Below are 19,861 nucleotides of genomic sequence, written 5' to 3' on the forward strand. Positions count from 1 at the left end.
CGGCTTTTGCCAGGCCCCGTTCCCACCCAGCGGCCGCTTCCCAGAGGGTTTCCGGGGGAGGGAGGCCTAGTCCTTCCGGGGCGCGGAGGAGGAGGGCGAGCGCGCGCCTGACCGTACTTCCGGCTTCCGTGGCCGCAGCAGAGGATGGCGGCGGCGGCGGAGGGAAGGACGGTGGTCTTTGTCACCGGAAACGCCAAGAAACTGGAGGAGGTGGGTGTCGTCGCTGTGTGTGCCAAGCCCCGCTTTCCCAGCGCAGGCGGAGGGCCTCTCCTCGGCCAGGAGCCCGGAGTCCAGCCGGCAGCCGCCTCCCTCCTGGCTCTGCTCAGGTCCAGCCCTCCGTTTGCGGCAGAGAAAGGGAGCTCCCCAGGCGGGACCTCAGTCGCGGAGTGCCTTCCTTGTCCCTCCTCTCGCTGGGATGTCCAGGAGCAGGGCCCTGGGGAATGCCGGGCGGAAAGCTCTTTGTTGGGACATACTGACACAAATGACAGTGTTTGCCCATAGAGAAACCGTACTGGCTCATAGGGAAACATTGGGGAATGCTGCCCCATAGGGAAACATAGGAAACACCCCCCAAGGTTCCCCTATGGACAAGTATCCCCCAATGTTCCCCTATGGGCAAGTATCTCCCAATGTTCCCCTATGGGGAAGTATTCTCCAATCCGTGGACCAGTATGGTTTCCCTATGGGCAAGTACTGTCATTTGTTTTAGCACATCCCCCTTTTTGTTTATAGGGCTATTTAAGGGTTGGAAAGCTTGCCTTTTTATATAGACTGAATGGGATGCAACTCTCCCACCGTATTCTGGGGTTTGGACCCTTCATAAAGACAAATGCAAATTACAAGTATGGATATTAGTATGTTAATTTTACAGAGAAATACAAGAGTAGGTCAACTAAAACCAGTATGTCAGAGGGAATGGAAGATTAACAGTGGAAGAAAAGGCCTGCCAGAGATTTTACTTCTGCCGCAGCAGCAGCAGCAGAGGCATCCATCTGAGGAGGGAGAATTTGAAAGAACAAATTGCAGGCAGAAAAAAATAAGTTTGAAATCCTCAGCAGGAGGAGCATTTATTAAGGAAACACTTTCTTGGATAGGAATAGCCTGTTCCTTTCTAAACTAATGTAAAAGAGAAAAGGATGGTGAGGTGACATGTTGCCCCATGAGAGGAGGGCTTCAGTCTGGGCTTTACAGGAGAAGGCACTCACTTAACCCTGACTGAACTAGACAACATTATCTGCCCATAACACTGAGGGACAGGTGGCTGACAGGAAGAAAAAACAAGGGGTTCGGGAGGACAAAGGATCCTAATCCCTCTCTCTCAGGCAAGCATTCTCATCCCTGTGGGTCAAAATATCAGCAAGACTAAACGGGGAAGTTGTTGTGTCTTCCAACAGTATCTGAATAGAGCACAGACTTGCTAATAGCTGCTTCTTCAGTCCTGCGTATCATGAAATTTTATAATCCCATACTGCTTTCTTGAAAACCTGGCAGCATTACTCCTAGCATACATGATTACAGGGGGGAAATATTTTTAAAAGATTTCAATGCATTGTGCCAGAGCAGCCCAGGATTTCAAAGGCGATAATGTTTCTTGCAAGAAGGATATGACCATGAAGCGCATAGTAAAATGCTGGCTAAGACTGAGTCTGACCACTTGTCTCTTCTTGCAGGTGATTCAGATCCTAGGCAACTCTTTCCCCTACAAACTGGTTGCAAAGAAAATAGACTGTGAGTACCTACCTTCTTTGTTGTGTGCTATGTGGCTTCTATTGTTTTGTGGTAACCACAGCCTTTTTCTTTTCTAGTGCCTGAGTATCAAGGGGAGCCTGATGATATTTCGATCCAGAAGTGCCAGGAAGCAGCAAAACAGGTCCTTTTCTCTGTCCTTTGAAACACTCTTTACCAATATTAGGATACCCAAAGTCAGTAACCAGCTATTACATATTTAATCTCCTTTAGAAAATATGCTGCTCTCCTTAAGTCTTTTGGGGACTATTTTACACATAGTGAGATAGGAGTCCAAGTAGACCACAAGTTGAACATGAGTCAACAGTGTGGTGCAGCACCTAGGAAGGCTGATTAAATTTTGGGCTGCATCAATAGCAATATAGTGTTTAGATCAAGAGAAGTAATAGTGCCACTGTATTCTGCTTTGGTCAGGCCCCACCTGGACTGTTGTGTCCAGTTCTGGGCACCACAATTCAGAGGGGATGTTGAGGAGCTGGAACGTGTCCAGGGGAGGGTGACTAGGGTGGTGAGGGGTCTGGAAACCATGTTCTGTGGGGGGTGACTTGGGGAGCTGGGGGTGTTTAGCCTGGAGAGGAGAAGGTTGAGAGGTGATATGATGGTCCTGTTTAAATATTTGAAGGGATGTCATACTGAGGAGGGAACAAACTTGTTTTCTGCTGCTCCAGAGGACAGGACCTGGAACAGTGGATGCAAGCTACAGGTGAGATGCCACTTCAACATTAGGAAGAACTTCCTGACAGTAAGGGCTGTTCAACAGTGGAACACACTCCCTCGGAGTGTGGTAGAGTCTCCTTCCTTGGAGGTCTTTGGACAGAGGCTGGATGGCCATCTGTCGGGGATGCTTTGATTGAGACTTCCTGCATGGCAGGGGGTTGGACTGGATGGCCCTTGTGGTCTCTTCCAACTCTGTGATTCTATGATTCTTTGTGTATTCAGCAGAGAAGTGTAACTAATCCTGATTTTCTTAAGAGATCTACTATCTTCTGTTTGTTAAATTCTAGACGATAATTGGGGCAAGGGTGTGATATAAATGATCTGTGGTAAATAACAGCTAAGTAAATAATCTGCTATGTAAAGATAACATGTGATGATTGCATGCAATCCACATGATAGGAATTATTTTTAAAGCCTTTTGTTGGCTGAAGAGTAGGACAAAATATTTCAAATCAATACACAAAATTGACCAAACAGATTAGCGATCCTTTTAGTTCATGTATGGCCATCTGAAGTTGACAGAAAAAGTAGGATTCCGTGTTTTTTTTCAATTCCTTGGTGTTTGTTTTCACTGTTTAGTAATAAAAAAGTGTGCTTTGCTGGAAGGTGGAGGCTTTCTTTTAGGCTGCTGTAGTTCATAGCCCATAATAACCTATTCTTTGTTAGATGATCTAATTTTCAGCTCTATCTCCTTTGCTGTATTCTCCTTTTACAGATCCAGGGACCAGTGATAGTGGAAGACACTTGTTTGTGTTTTAAGGCTCTTGGAGGACTCCCAGGGCCATATATGTAAGTATAGATAAAGGATTTGCTCAGAACATGCATATTAAACCAACTGGAAAAAACAAAGAAACTTGGTTCTCCGTATTCTGCAAATTCTTCTAGCATTTACTGTTCTGGTCCTAAAGGATATGAGAAGAGAAGGAAGGAAAAGTGTGTTTGCTATACACAGTCAATGTAGAAGTGAAATATATGCTTATTGTAAATGCAGAATGGAGAACACTGTCCAGATCGAAATGTCTCCTTATTTTCCTCTCATATAATGGGCTTTTCAAAATATTAGGTCAAGAAGAGACAGAGACCTAAGTCTGTTTGAGGTGTTCTACTTCAGGCTGCTGATAATTTTTCACATAAAGAATCATAGAATTGGAGGTGGCCTCATGGGCCATCAAGTCCGATCTCTTGCTCTGCGTAAACTCTAGGGCAGTGGTCCCAAACATTTTTTGGGTTACTGTTCCTTTTCCTCTTGAGCAACAACCCTAGTGCCGCTAGTGCATATTTTTTTGATATTAAAAAGTTGATATTATACTCCAGAGGACAGGATCAAAATTCAAAACGACCTGAATAGACTGAAAAGCTGTTTCATCTACTCTATTAGAAAGCAGATATGAAGAAAATCAATTCATTTCTGGAAAAGACGGCTGACGGTACCATGAACAGCCAAGAAAGCAAACAAATAGGTGCTAGAGCAGATCAAACCAGAAATCTCTCTGCAGGCTAAGATGACTAGACTAAGACTGTCATACTTCGGTCACATTATGAGAAGGCATGATTCATTAGAGGAAAAAATAATGCTAGGAAAGAGAGGGAAGCCATGTGCTAGATGGATAGACTCTATAAAAGAGGTCACGGGTATGAATTGGCAGGAATTGAGCACAGTAGTGGAGGACAGGGAATCTCGGAAATGTCTCATCTACAGGGTAGCTATGGGTCAAGGGTGGATGACAACAACACAATGGTACAATTGCTCCCTCATGCTTTTTGTAACAACACCCTACGTCACGCCATGTCACTTGCATCCACCTGCATCACAAATCATTTGTTATGGTCAGGATGCTTCAAAATTGGTTCAGAGCTAAACAGGTCCCCCCCCCCCCCAAATTCTCTAATGCCCTTTGGCATTCCTTAGTCCATTTGATTTTTATACTAGGTTTAATTTTCTTGGAGCTCTTTTTTCTTTTTTGTTTTCAACAAATCAGTCGAAGATAGAGCCACATGGTCAAAGTTAGGGATGAACTGTCTATAGAAGTTAGCAAAACCCAAGAAACTTTGTAATTGCCTTTGGGTCCTGGGAGGTTCCCAGTCCAACACTGTTGATACCTTTTCTAGATCCATTTCATTGCTATGTATAGATACAAAATAATCCAGATAGCTAGTTTTTGTTTATGGAACTCACACTTATTAATTAATTATTATTTTGACAGACAGTAAATTGTTCAGTAACTTTCTGAGTACCTTTCTCATTAGTTTGGTGTGAGTGAGTGGCCATATCCTGCAAATATATTAATACTTCATGTAAATAAAACAGCAGCCCCTTATACAAAACTTTATGGAGAACTTAATTTATCAAATGCATAAACACTCTAGTCTGAAAAGCATCACCAAATATTCAAAAGCCCCCAAAGGGCCGTTAAAAATAATTTTGTATTCATACCCCTCCTGTATTCTGACTTGAAAGTAAGCTTGGTAAAGATCTATCCTGTGGTCAACTGTGCCAGCAGGTACTGGGTTGATGTAAAGATAGCATTCAGCCTATTAAAGTCCGTGATCAATCACAAACCCTTATATTTGTTCTCCTGAAAGAAATAATAATAAATAATAATAATAAATATTTATTTATATCCCACATCTTCTGATTGAGGATCGAGGCAGGTAGCAACAAAGTAAATACAATACAGTGGTACCCCGGGTTACGAATTTAATTCGTTCCGCGGCGCCGTTCGTAACCCGAAAGATTTTGCAACCCGAAAAAGCCATAGCCGCTAGCGCTGGAAGCCGCGATTTCGTGCGAAAAAGCGCCGAAAAGCACCAAAAATTTTTTCATAAGCCGAAAAAAAAACCGTAACCCGGAACAGTTTTTTCCTATCTAATTTTTTCGTATCCCGGAAATTTCGTAACGCGGTGATTTCGTATCCCGGGGTACCACTGTATACAACAAGCCCCACACAAAAAAAACTGGGGCCCCCATCCTGGAGACTGTCAAGTGGATAAAGCCCCTTGCTAAGTTTTTGCCAACAAATTCTCTTAGATTTGCCTGGGAGTCATAGAGTACAATTTAGATTTTGGGAGCGTGACATTAGAATTAATTCCAATTATTTATTTAGAGTACTTATACCTTGCTATTCTACCAGAAAGGCTCTCAGAGGAGCTTACCATTTTTATTTTTTTTTACTTTGACATTTCCCTCCCCTCAGATTTATAATCTTAAAAAGACATGACACAAAAGGAGAAGGGAAGGACTGGGGAAGGGGATCAAGTTCAGCAGATACTGCCAGTTCTTCTCTCCCTCCAAGACCAGGACTGTGGCAGTTGGGATGGACGGAGGGTACTCCTTCTGGCTCTGGGGCTAATTACACAGTCTGGGTTGTGATGGGAGGGGTAAAATGTCCCTCTTTCTCAGAGAATACTTTTAAAGTCCCAGTACTCAATAGGGATATCTGAGTCCCTTTCTCCTGCACTCCTCCCTGTTTCTCTGCTCTCTGGGAATACACAGCTCTCTCTGCTGTGTATTGCATCCAACATCTTTTTATTCCTTCCTGGTCTTGAATTATGTTCTTTTTGCTGTTGTAGAGCATCTCAGCCTTTGGTTTGCACTTCCCTTTGATTTTTCAGATTTTGTGGAAGAGGTCTCTCATTCTTTTTTGGTTGTTGTCCTATACATGTATTATATAAATGCTTAAAGTTACAGATTTCTATAATGGATTTTCTTGCTTCTAAAGTATTAGTTAATGTTTGTATTTATTACATTTGTGAAAATAAAGAAAATTATTTGCATTTGACTTTTATTTCAGAAAATGGTTCCTAGAGAAACTCAAACCAGAAGGTAATTCAACCTTTGTTGAATTAGCTGTTTTGTTGGGCCTCTCATCTGTAGATTGTTCTGCTCTTTCTGATATACAGTATTTTGTGATTTTTTTTCTGTCCAGGTGTTTTACTAGCAAGTAGACTTCATTTCCCTTGCAAATCCAGCTCAGTTGTCAACTCTGTACCTATCCTATAGGGATGTGAAAACGTCTCAATCTGATTTTGTTCAAATTTCACATGTGTTTTCTTCCTGTCTTTGTTTTGCATTGGATTGTGTATATTGTTCAGCTTCGAATATTTTAACTGTTTATAGTGTAAAATATGCACATTGATTTGTAGATACTTTGTCAGAATGCCCTAGAATCTTTGCAGTTGTGTGAATTCACAAAATGAGCATGGCATGGAAAAGCAGCTTACAAAGTTAACCCTAACCCAACCCTGCATGCCAGAAAATGTTGCAGGAGTCACTAAGCCCAAAATTCTTTTTGTTTAGTATCCACTGACTTCTGCACCTTAACCTCAGTTTTTAAATTTTCTGTCAGCCAGTCAGATGTGTTTTTCAACCCTTCACCACATACAAGTTTAAATAATGGGAAACTCTTCAAAGAAAAGGGAATGTTTGGGCAAAAGAGTTAGAAATGTGGCAGCATTTAAGCAGATTTAAAAAAGAAAGAAAACCAGCACTGAGGTGGTCGTGAGAGAATGGCTGCAGACAATACAGTGGTGCCTCGGGTTACGAAAGTAATTCGTTCCGCGGCCGCTTTCGTAACCCGAAAAGCCTTCGTAAGCCGAAATGCCATAGGCGCTAATGGGGAAAAGCCGCGATTCCGTGTAAAATAGCGCCGAAAAGCACCAAAAGTTTTTTCGTAACCCGAAAAAACATTCGTAACCCGGAACAATGTTTTCCAATGGGATTTTTTCGTATCCCGAAAATTTCGTAACCTGGGTATTTCGTATCCCGAGGTACCACTGTAATAAGTAAAGCCCAGATGACTGCAAATCAGCATGTCTCTGAGGGAAAGGTAGATAAAATGTTAAAGAGAATTGTCCAGACAACCAGCAACAACAATTAGGAGGCCATATCATCAGTTCCTTGACAAGTGTAAAATCTCAAGTGCCTGTTTAAAAAAAAAGCAGATGGAATGACAATCACAGTTAAAAAAAGATTTAAAATGTTAAGTACAAAGAGACTAATGAGGTATACTCAAAAGTTATATACGTTTAAGAGAAAGGATGTGGAATGGTCAATGGTCCTCTTTCAGCTTTGGATTCTCATGCACTGGTTACTAAGGAGGCTGATACCATACTTTGTTACATGGATGAGTGCAAAATTGAGGCAGCACTTAAAAGAGCACATGAACCATCTATTTTGGCAATTAGATCATTAGCAGCTTCATTGTTTGTCAGTGCTACATTTTTATGGTCACAGAAAATTTTAGCATCTCAGAATATTATTATTAATTCGTTGTACAGGATAGTTGAAAGAGTTCAAATGCCCTACAATTTATAGCAGATGTGAACCATGATTCAGCAGCATTTGCTGCCAGGGGTATCACTGCTACTACAATTGCTAGAGAATCTGTTTGGCTTTGACACTAGTAAGCAGACCAGAAGCTGAAGACTAATATGTCCTACATGCCATTTTTAGGGCAGTTGCTTGGGAAAGCATAGCAGAAAGTGCTTATAGAAAAGAGAGACAAAAAGCAGGCCATGCCCTTAGTTTAAAAAAAAATGAAATCAGATAGGAAGCCTTAAAGGATATTTTGGAATTTTTCCAATTCCTTTCGAGGAGGAAGTTGTTCAGAAAGGTAAAGCCATTACAGATTTGGAAAGCCTCTATGGGGTAGATCAGATTATAATAATAATAAAAAAGACAAGAATTCCAACAAGATAGGGGAGGCCACAGATATTAATGACAGAGAAGTTGTTTTGGTAGGAAGAAGCCTTCTGTACTTTGGGAAGTTATAAGCAGAGGTGACAATTGATCACTGGGTCAATCAGGTTGTCACATGGAGAGACAATCTCATGTTTGGTTCCAAAAACCCAAGATAAACAAAACATAGTTCAAAAATGGGGTATAATATCTATTGGGAATTGGAACCACAAAAGAGTTGCCTCACTCCTCATTCAAAGGAGTGTACTCAATTCTGTTTATGGTACCCAAGAGCAATGAGTCTTACAGGCCAATTTTGGATTTCAAATATTTGAATGGATTCGTTCATTATCAGAGATCGAAAATGGAAACATTGCAGACCATCAAAGAGAATCTGGAAACCAACAATTGACTGGCATTGATAGATCTGAAAGAGGCTTATTTACATATCCAGTTCACAGGCAATAATTGAGGTTTCAGTACAGTCGGTCCTTCATATCTATGGATGCAAGCATCCGTAACTTGAAAATATTTTTTTTAAATATAAGTTCAAAAAAGCAAACCTTGATTTTGCCATACAAGAAAAGTCATCGTGTACCAACACAAAATTTGACATATTTAGGAGTCCACATAGACATTACTAAGGGATGCATGTATCTTTCTCAGGAGAGAAGGCAGAAGATAAGGAAGGAGCTGAAAGTTTTGCTATCCATTTAACAGTTATAAAACATTAACAAATTGATAAACTGAGTTCAGCTCAAGTGGCATTTGGGAAGATAGTTTTACAAGCTGTCATATAGTTAAGCAACAATGCCCACCCAAATTGGGTTAGATTGGGCACGTCCCAACTTTGTGAGCTGGTTCTCCATGTCATCCAGAAAATGGAGAATTGGAACTTATGTAAAGATGTCATTCTTGGATGGCACAGGAAAGTAGTCCACTCTCACCCTTGTTTGGTTGAAATTTAGCAAATAAGTATATACATATCTAAGAAGATAATTATATAGAAAATAAGTAAGCTTTTAATAGTCAACTGGCAAATAGGTTAGGATAAGATAGGCTAATGGCAGGTTTGGAAAACAAACTGAGGTGCAGGAGTCAGTGGCTATTAAGTTAAAATAATTTTGGACTTATTGTCACCTGCAACATTTGCTGGCATACAGGGAATAATCCAGCTTTGTGGACTGCTTTTCCAAGAAAGCCATCACAGTAAGTAGCAATTCCTCATTTTCTCACACCAAGTCTTGGGAGATGTTAAAAGGATGCTTTTGTTGAGATTTTGTTGAACACAATGAATTTATTTTCAACCCTGCTATCACTCACTCTGTTTTTCTCATTTCCATCTTTTGAAAGCTGTCATGTTTTGATTTTTCAGTTGACTTTATCATAGTCCATATATCTAGTCATTGTATTACTAGCCTCACCTTTTCTTCATCAGCTATGTGAACTCACTCTGTTGTGGTAGATATTGCATGTGCTGCTTCTCTTTCTCTTTAATTCTGCTTTGACTGGTACTTTTCAACAGAATGGTAGAAAGACTTGATTTTTAAATTGGGTTGGAGGAGGTACCACCCAGCCTGTTTTTGTGGCTCTCAAAGTACCACAGCAACCTACATTTAAAGGGCAGGGCATGCTGTGAACCTCTAGAGATCACAAAAATGTTCTGAGGGCTCTGTGTAGCACATGGGCTGCACTTTCCCCATGCTGACATGAATCATAGAGTTGGAAGAAACCACAAGGGCCATCCAGTCCAACACCCTGCCATGCAGGAACTCTTGAAGCATATCCGACAGATGGCCATCCAGCCTCTGTTTAAAGACTTCCAAGGAGGGAGACTCCACCACTCTTTGAAGGAATGTGTTCCACTGTTGAACAGCCCTTACTGTCAGGAAGTTCCTCCTTATATTGAGATGGAATCTCTTTTCCTGCAGCTTGCTTCCATTGTTCTGGGTCTTAGTCTCTGGAGCAGCAGAAAACAAGCTTGCTCCCTCCTCAATATGACATCTCTTCAAATATTTAAACAGGGCTATCATATCACCTCTTAACCTTCTCTTCTCCAGACTAAACATCCCCAACTCCCTAAGTTGTTCCTCATAGGTTTCCAGACCCTTCATCATTTTAGTCGTTCTCCTTGGACACGCTCCAGTTTCTTCACATCCTTTTTAAATTGTGGTGCCCAAAACTGGACACAGTATTCTAGGTTGGGCCTGACCAAAGCAGAATACAGTGGTACTTATTACTTCCCTTAATCTAGATATTATACTTTTATTAATGCAACCTAAAATTGCACTAGCCTTTTTAGCTGCCGCATCGCACTGTTCACTCATGTTCAACTTGTTATCTATTTGGACTCCTAGATCCCTTTCACATGTAGTCTCGGTCAGCCAGGTGTCCCCCATCTTATATCTGTGCATTTCATTTTTCCGCCCCAAGTGCAGTACCTTACATTTCTCTGTGTTGAATTTCATTTTGTTAGCTTTGGCTCAGTTTTCTAGTTTATTCAGGTCATTTTGAATTTTGATCCTGTTCTCTGGAGTATTAGCTGCTACTCCTAATTTGGTGTCATGATAAGTATGCCCCCAATTTTGTCATCCAAGTCATCGATAAAGATGTTAAATAGTACTGGGCCCAGGACAGAATCCTGTGGCACCTCACTGGTCACTTCTCTCCAGGATGAAAAGAAACCGTTATTGAGTACCCTTAGGTTCAGCTGGTCAGCCAATTACAAATCCATGTAACAGTTACCTTGTCTAGCCCATATTTTACAAGCTTGTTCGCAAGAATGTCATGGGGAACTTTGTCAAATGCCTTATTGATTTCACAAGGCTTTCTATATTCTATTGAATATTCAACAGAGGTGATATGATAGCCCTGTTTAAATATTTGAAGGGATGTCATATTGAGGAGGGAGCAAGTTTGTTTTCTGCTGCTCCAGAGACTAGGACCCGGAGCAATGGATGCAAGCTCCAGGAAAAGAGATTCCACCTCAACATTAGGAGGAACTTCATGACAGTAAGTGCTGTTCGACAGTGGAACAAACTCCCTTGGAGTGTAGTGGAGTCTCCGTCCTTGGAGGTCTTCAAACGGAAGCTGGATGGCCATCTGTGGGGATGCTTTTATTTGGATTTCCTGCATGGCAGGGGGTTGGACTGGATGGCCCTTGCAATCTCTTCCAACTCTATGATTCTAACTGAATACAAAATAAATAGGAAGCTGTGAGTGACAGTTTTGCCACATGTTCCTAACAGCCAATCACTTTCTAGCTTTCTGGTTGCTTGTTTTAACAACTCTCTGCTAGGTCTAAAGTGGTCTAGAGGGGTCTGAAAACATAGTGAAACACCATGTTAGTGAACATTTGGGGGCAATTTTTCAATAAAAAATTAAGGGGAAGCAGTGGAGGATGTGTAGCTCCTAAGGGCCCTTGGGGCTAATACTCTCCCTCATTCCAGCTGTCACTTAGTGGGAGAAAAGAGCAGACAGTATTTGCGATACTTAATCCCCTCCTACTCCCCCACTACCATTCTCTTTCCCTGTGTTTTGTGTCTTACTTAAATTGTAATTCTGAGGGCAAGGAATTGTCAAATAAATTATCTGTAAGCTGCTCTGGGAGCCTCTTTGGCTGAAGGGTAAGGTATAAATTTCCTAAATAAATCAATAAGTACTGACAGATATAGTTGTGGCTTTCTGTCTGGACATGTTTCTTAGTCCCAATCTGGCTATTCTTTTCTGATCATACATGGTGTTAAACACATGTCTGTTGAAACACATACACATTGAAAACAGGTCTTCTGACCCTTTAAGGTACAGTATATATTGGGAGGGAAACAGAAGTGACTGAATTCTAAAGAGCACTGTATTCTGTAAGGAAAGTAAAATAGAATTCCCTCAAAAGTAATCCTCATGATACTTCCTTAGATGTTTTTCTCCTAATTTGGGTGGTTTGCATGTTTGGGATTCTTGTTCCAGTTCCAAGTTGCCTATATTTCCTTCTTAGCTTTTGTACAGATAGCAGTTTTGTGTTAACATATCTTTAGAAGAAATCTTATGACTTGTCTTTTCTTATGGTATAGGTCTCTACAAACTGTTAGCTGGATTTGAAGATAAGTCTGCTTATGCTCTCTGCACCTTTGCTTTCAGCACTGGAAATCCAGAAGACCCAGTGAAGCTATTCAAAGGCCAGACTCATGTAGGTGCAAGGTGTTTTCATACAGTTGAATTGGTAAATAGTTGAACTAAGAAGGATTACATTAAGCAAATAAAAATTTTACTGTGACACATCAGCTGTTAGAAGCCAGTTCAATGATGCTGTTGCTGTTCCTAGTTCTCAGCAGAGCAGTAAAATATATTATTTTAAAAAGACAGCTTGAACCCACCTTCTGAGTGTATGGCAGAAAATCATACTATAGTGGTTCCTGATGGCTGGTTCAGTCTTTTAACTTCTGTACTATCTCCTTGCATTCAGCTCTCCTGTTAATTTTGGGGAATCTCTGCTGGCTTAGGAAAGCAGAGTTTGACATATTTATTTGGCAACCATAGCCTTTTTTCTCCTTTCTTGGACTATGAGTGAAAATGCAGCTGTACCATTTTGGAGTTGTAACACAACATAACTCAAAACAATAAGAAAAAGAAACTTACACATTGAAGAAGCTCAAAGCAGATCCTAATGGGAAAAATAACAAAAACAGCAGTAATAATAATTGGTTAGTAAAAAGAAAAAGAAAAAAAAGGAGAGCAAACAAACCAATAGAAGTATTATAGAAGTTTCTTTTACACACACACACACACACACACACACACTGTATATTTAAAGGGAAAGTACATTAGAATTAGAACATAAGAATACAAGCATATATAAATTTAAATACACATAAGGAAAACAAACCAAAGAGATGGAATTAGGAAGTCAATTTATGTTGAAAGAAGGAATGAATGTTGACTTGGAAGATGAGTAAGAAACTATAGATTATATTATATAAAAGATAATATAAACAGTGATTCAAGGTGGATGTATGTTATTGTTGTATTTTTATGTTAAGATAAATTCAATTAAAAAAGAAGAGGAGAGGTTATTGCGGAACCAAAATTATAGCCCTACCCCCTATAGAGTTTTGAGTTCTAGCACAGTAGACCCAGAAATATATTAAGGATGCAATCCTAAGCAAACTTACTTGGAAATATATCCCACTGAAATCAATATGTCCAATCTACATGGCCATAACTTGTTTTCTGTTCTTAGAAAGCTTTGTTCCTCCCACATTTGTAGTTGATAAGCTATGGCGTGGTTTGGGTTGGTTCTGGAGTTATGATTGTGAGTCACTTGTATATTTCTTATAGCCTGTATTCTTTGTAATTCTAGGGGACACTTGTCTGCACCATTTCACTTGGTTCACTTTCTGGAGTAATTTAGAACAATCTTTTCCTCTTACACTTCACTTGTCCTTTTGTATCCATTCCCTTCTTGGACACAAACTGGTTTGAATTTTGTAGGTGAATTTGTGGGAGGCTGATGTGTAAGAAGATTCTGCACAAGGCCATCCTGCTTTCTCTGTTTATCAAGAGAAAGGCTGGCTCATATGTAACTATGTTTGACATGATGGCAGGTGCCAAATGTGAACCCAGCACAGAAAAATCTTCCTTACCATGTGTATCAATTTACAGGGACACATAGTTGATCCAAGGGGACCTAGAGATTTTGGATGGGATCCATGCTTCCAACCAGAGGGCTATGATAAGACGTAAGTGATCATTTGCCTTCTCATTGAATAGTCAGAATTAGCTAGTAAGACTACCCTGGCTAGTTAGTGTGTTGCAGTTCTAAAGAAACTGCAAACTAGGATATGTCAAGTGTAAGTATATACATTGATAGCCATGAAGTTGTCATGCAGACATGCACCATAGTATAGTAGCACTTCCCAAGGCAAGTGTGGGATGTATAGAATTCTTTGGGATATTGTTCAGGTCAATATGTGTGCAACTTTAATAATGTAATAATAGCTGTTAGAGGATTATTGCAATGCCCTAGCTTCTGATAGTAGTGTTATCTCTTCTTATCCTCAGGTATGCTGAATTGCCTAAGTCTGTGAAAAACTCTATCTCTCATCGTTACAAAGCCCTGAAAGAGCTGTCTACATATTTTGTTCAACAGAACAATTCAGCAGTGGCCATATCTGGCTTCAGTTAGCCTGTTTGAGTCTGTGGAATGTTGTGTTTGTTGTGAGAAATTGTAATTGCAGGATGAGATCAATATTTGCTTGTTTGTGTTGATCATGTACAATAAAGCTACTTTTCTTAAAGATCTTGTGATGTATAGTCACTGTTCCTGAAATAAAGTTCTCCAATGAGCAGTGTCAAATATGTATAGAAAAATCAAGATTTCAGAGGGTTTCAAAATATACTAGAACTTAGAGTGGATGGAAGAAAGAAAGGAAGAAAGAAAGAAAGATCCAAGTACTTGAAAAATAAACAATCAGTTGATGTGTTGGGGTCCTTACCTTGGAGGAACATATAGATAGTATTTTTATTGTTTTCTTTAGTATAATGCTTTAAGTGTTTTTTGAACAGTGGGTCAATTGATAATTATTCTGAGTAACTAATAGGAGTTGTCTTAATCTTTCCATTGTTGTGAAAAAACAATTCAATCAAAAAGTCAGTGGACATTCTTCTATAGCAGTGATGGTGAACCTTTTAGGAGCTGAGTGCCCAAACTAAAAGGTTTTGTGATACCAGATGTTACCTGCTGGGCGGGGCTTCTTCTCCCACCCTCCTGGGCAGGAGGAAGAAGAGGAACAGGTGTGCATCTCTTTCTCCTCCTCCCCTGTGCTGTCCCTGGGTTCTAGAGAGTCACCTGGAGGCCGGGGAGGATCCCCCCCATTCAATCCCTGGGCTCCAGTTGCCTCCAGAGATACACCTGGAGGCTGGAGAAGGTCCCCCATGCTGTTCCCGGGCTCCAGCTGCCTCCAGAGAGGCAATTGAAGAACAGGAAGGGTTGGACCTCTTCCTCCTCTCCCAGTGCTGTTCCCAGCCTTCAGCTACCTCTGGAGAAACAGCTGGTGGCTCGGAAGAGTTGAAAGGGAGGAGGAAGAGGTGTGTGCCTCTTCCTCCTTCTCTCCCAGTGGCGGGATACAAACCGCCGCTTTGCGGCGCTTCCCCGCCGCCGCCATTTGCTCCGTGCGGGAGCCGCAGCAGCCAAACCGCGCGACTCCCGCGCGGAGCAAAAAAGAAGCTCCATTTCGGAGCTTCTTTCTGCGGCGCATCTATGATGTCGCGAGGCGCCGCAGGCGCATTCGCGATGTCATAAGCGCCGCAACACGTCTGGACGCTATGCGTCCAGTACGTAAAGATGGCGCCGCCCATGTGGAAGGGGCGCCGCCATCTTGTACGTACTGTATACGTACTAGGGTAGGGGGGGTGCCCCTTCCTAACCCTAGTACGTATACAGTACGTACTATATGGCGGTGTGTATCCCGCCAATGTCTCTTCCTCCTCCTTCCCCCGCCACGTGTTGGGGAAAACACGCCACGCATAGGTTCACCATCACTGTTCTATAGTGTGTTGTCAACTTGGCCAGCTGAATCGAGGCCCAAACAGACGGGGCAAACAAGATGGCTTCTGTGTGTGGTCATTAGACGACACATGCTCCCAAGACACCCTGAAGCTGCTTTCAGGCCGCTCAAACCTGGCCCAAAAAGGAGTGGATCATTTCTGCTCCTATTTGTGCCAGCAGCAGAGGGCGCCCTTGGGACCATGGTGTGTGCTTGCAGTGGTCCCGCGGCGTCTTGGATGTGACCATCTGTTTCAGCCCTTGATTGGCAGTGCTCCTAATCATTGGTCATCAAAAAATTTTTAAAGCTCATTTGTTTCAAATGCTTTTAGTATATACTATTTCATGGCGGATACTGCATATTAAAAATTCCTGGCATTGAAATTGACTTTTTAATTACTGGTTTTAGATTCCTTGGCATTATTATTAGTCTTTTTTAGGTTGGTTCTGACATAAGTGTGCTTTAACGTTTTATGCAGTTTGATAGTACAGTATAGATGTTTATATTCTTTTGTTTTGGATAAAAAAATAAGATGTTTGTGAGGGAGTGAAAGTGAAAAGAAAGGCAGAAATATTTGATTTTCCATTTTTTATATCAGGATGGCCTGATATCCAACAGTTAACGGACAACTCTTCCATGTGCCCAATATCTGGGCAGGGCAGAGCAGCTCATTTATAGGTGGAAAACAGAGGAACTAGTCAGTCTTTTTATAAAGAAAATTGGAAACAATATTAAGATTTTGGATAGGGTTTTTAAAAAGTCGCACTAAGTAGCTTTGCTAGTAGATGGATGACATGAATCCTCAAAGTCCCATCTTCAAATGACATGCAGCCCTCTTCCTCCAGCAGAATAACTAAAGTCATTATGCCCCAAGTTACACAAAATCAAAAGTAGCTGTGTTACCATCAGAAACCTCCCACAATTCATATTGTTTGTTGTTGTGTGCTTTTAAGTTGGCAACCCAAAGGCAACCCAAAGCCTATCATGGGGTGATTTGTTCAGAGGAGATTTGCCATTACAATCCCCTGAAGCTGAGAATATGTGACTTGCCTAAGGTCACCCAGTGGGTTTCATAGCTGAGTGGGGAATTGAGCACTCGTCTTGAGTCGTAGTCCCAACACTCAAACTACTATGTCACACAGGCTCTCACAATTCATTTTACTTTATGTGATATGCATCCTATATTACAGGTGGCCCTGTTGGGATATAGAGTCACAAGGAAAATGTACAATGTGGGTTTTAATAGTAACCAGGCATTAAAGGATTACTGTGAGCAATAATGAATAGGCATTCAAACAGGAAGTGACATCAAAAAGATAGTCAACAAGTGCTGTAAAGTACTGTAGAATGCTGCCAGTCTGAGAAGTCACTCAGGAGGGTGGCTGGATCCTTTGTGGCACAGAGGGAGAGGCAAGGCCTAGTAGGCCTCATGGAGCCTTTGCTAGAGTAGTGATGAGCATTTTAGCTCAGAGTGGGTTGTTACTAGGGTGGATGGTGGAGATGTATATATTGTTGTACACAGTGGAACTTCTTCTAAGAATAAAAGCCTCATCTGAGAGAAGTTTACAGTGTCCCTTTGCTCATTAAGAAAGGGAGAGGTGTTTCTCCAGCTCACAAGCTGCTGACTTCAGTCACGAAGGTGGAAAATCTGGTGCCAAATGTTGACGTGTTGCCTCATGCTGTGCAACATCAAAAGCGTTTTAACAGGCCCTGCATATCTACAGCTTCTTTATCCACGGATTCAAGCACTGAAGGCTTGAAAATATACAGTGCACCTGCGTCATACGTGTGTGTATTATATCTGCTTTCAGCATATGCAGAAAGCAGTGTTGCTTCTTTCATTGCCATGTGCTGGAAGAAACAATGGCGCACGCGCCCATAGCGTGCGCACACCACTGTCACCTTGCACCACTGCAAGCATAAGTTCCATTACTTGCAGTGGGGCTTGAGCATATACGTTTTTTGGTTTACGCGGGGGGGGGGGGGGGCTGGAACGGATCCCTCACGTAAAAAAAAGGGCGCACTGTACATTCCTAAAAGCAAACCTTGATTTTTCCATTTTATATAAGGTACATCATTTTACTATCAATTGTATATCATAGAATCAGAGCTGTAAGAAACCAGAAGGGCCATCCGCCCAACCCCCTGCCATGCAGGAATTTACAATCAAAGCACCCTCAATAGATGGCTATCCAGCCTCGGTTTAAAGACCTCCAAAGGAGACTCCACCACTCTCCGAGGGAGCATGTTCCACTATCAAACAGCTCTCACTGACAGGAAGTTCCTCCCAGTGTTGAGGTTGAATCTCTTTTCCTGTAGCTTGCATCCATTGTTCCAGATCCTATTCTCTGGAGCAGCAGAAAACAAGCTTGCTCCATCCTCAATATGGCATCCCTTCAAATATTTAAACAAGGCTATCATATCACCTCTTAAACCCTTCAGGCTAAACATACCCAGCTGCCCAAGTCTCTCCTCATAGGGCATAGTTTCCAGACCCTTCACCATTTTGGTCGCCCTCCTTTGGACATGCTCCAGCTTCTCAATATCCTTTGTGGTTTCCAGAACTGGACACAGTATTGCAGGTGAGGCCTGACCAAGCAGAATAGAGTGGCACTATTACTTCCCTTGATCTAGACACTACGCAGTCTAGAATCACATTGGCCTTTTAGCTTCCCTATCACACTGTTGACTCATGTTCAGCTTGTAGTCTGCTAGGACATATAATTGGACTTCAGCACCCACAATTTTTTGTATTCTTGGGGGGTTCTGAAATCAAACCTCAGTGGATACCAAGGGCCCACTGTACTATAATACTGTACTATACCAGATATCACAAAAAGGCCCACTTTTCAGGGATACTTTAGTAGTGGATTCCTGTGCAGCGGTTGTAATGGATGGCCTAATCAAACACTGATTCTATGGGAAAACTTTAAAGATCTCCTGCATTCTTAATTAGGTGAGATGTGACTAAGGGGCAGGAACAGGAGAAAAAGAGACTGAAGGTTGAAGTCAGCATTTGTATTATCACAGTCTTGAGATGGAATGGGAGAGAAAGGGGTTGCAGGCATCCAGAGGAAGGGGGACACCAAATACTGTACTGGGGATAATGATTGAAGGTTAAGTGGGGCAATAGCACAAAAACCCACCAATAAGTAGAAAAACAATGAAAAAGCAGCTGGAGAGTGACCCGCATTCTTCAGTGTTTCTACACTAATGCACAGAGAATGGGAAATAAGATGAACGTGAACTGTTTACACAGGAAAGCATAATTGAAGCCTGATGTGATGAGTCTTATGATTGCAATGTAGAAAAGTAATTCTGAAGAAAGATTTCAAAAAAAATTGGGCAAACAAGAAAGGAGGAACAGTAGCATTCTCTGTCAAGGATGTGTACACTTGTAACAAAATCCATGATCAAGCATGGAAAATTATGGATGATCATTTACTTAAGATCATTTAAGTAAAAAAGGGGAAGGAAACAACAGTAATATTACTTTGGGAAGTTTATTGTACATCCTCAAGGCAGACTGAAGACTTGGATAATGTCTTCCTAAACCAAATGATCCAACATTCAAAAAAAGATACAGTACTAATGGGGGACTTCAGCCACCTTGATATTTGCTGAAAGTCAAAGTCTGCCAAGAATGTAAAGTCAACAAATCCCCCACTTGCCTTGTAGACAATTTTATTGACAAGGTGGTGGAGGAAAGAAGAGCACTGACTATTTTTGACATGATACTAAGCAACAGGAAAGAACAGGTCAGTGAGCTAGAAGTAGCAGAATCTTTAGATGGGTGTGACCATGTCCTCTTTGGATTTATTATACAAAAAGGAGAGCAAGCCAAATGTGGTCATAAACATACTCTGCATGTTAACAAAGCTGATTTCAGTAAACTTAGAAAAATAGTGAGATCCCATGGTCAGAAATCAAGGGGAAGGAGTTTAGCAGTTTCTTAAAAACAAGATATCAAATGACCAATTACAAACAATTCCAAGTTTGAAGAAAAATAGGCAGTACTTGTAGGAAGAGTCAGAAAAGCAAAAGCTCAGAATAAATTCAGGTTTGTTGGTGTTACATACAGAAAACTTTATTCAAGAAAGAAAGTTGTTGGCAGGACTGAGACACTCTCATTTACAGTGTATATTAAAGCAATTAGCTATTCAAATGTTTTTGCACACGT

The 19,861-nt window shown here is 41.3% G+C and overlaps 1 protein-coding gene across 3 annotated transcripts; it reads left to right on the plus strand.

Annotated features, from left to right (window-relative positions):
• Positions 1 to 5: 5 nt before the first annotated feature.
• On the plus strand, positions 6 to 14,433 carry ITPA (inosine triphosphatase). Of its 3 annotated transcripts, XM_042462545.1 has the most exons (8): positions 6 to 210; positions 1,671 to 1,728; positions 1,806 to 1,870; positions 3,179 to 3,252; positions 6,255 to 6,286; positions 12,211 to 12,326; positions 13,799 to 13,875; positions 14,198 to 14,433. In XM_042462545.1, the coding sequence occupies exons 1-8, from the start codon at positions 145 to 147 to the stop codon at positions 14,319 to 14,321; spliced, it is 612 nt and encodes a 203-aa protein (XP_042318479.1). In that variant the 5' UTR covers positions 6 to 144; the 3' UTR covers positions 14,322 to 14,433. The 3 variants fall into 3 exon arrangements, with proteins under 3 accessions (XP_042318479.1, XP_042318482.1, XP_042318480.1); XM_042462548.1 differs by lacking the exon at positions 13,799 to 13,875; XM_042462546.1 differs by lacking the exon at positions 6,255 to 6,286 and having other exon boundaries at positions 12,278 to 12,326.
• The last annotated feature ends 5,428 nt before the right edge of the window (positions 14,434 to 19,861 follow it).

Source organism: Sceloporus undulatus, chromosome 4, assembly GCF_019175285.1.
Source record: "Sceloporus undulatus isolate JIND9_A2432 ecotype Alabama chromosome 4, SceUnd_v1.1, whole genome shotgun sequence".
Taxonomy (NCBI): domain Eukaryota; kingdom Metazoa; phylum Chordata; class Lepidosauria; order Squamata; family Phrynosomatidae; genus Sceloporus; species Sceloporus undulatus.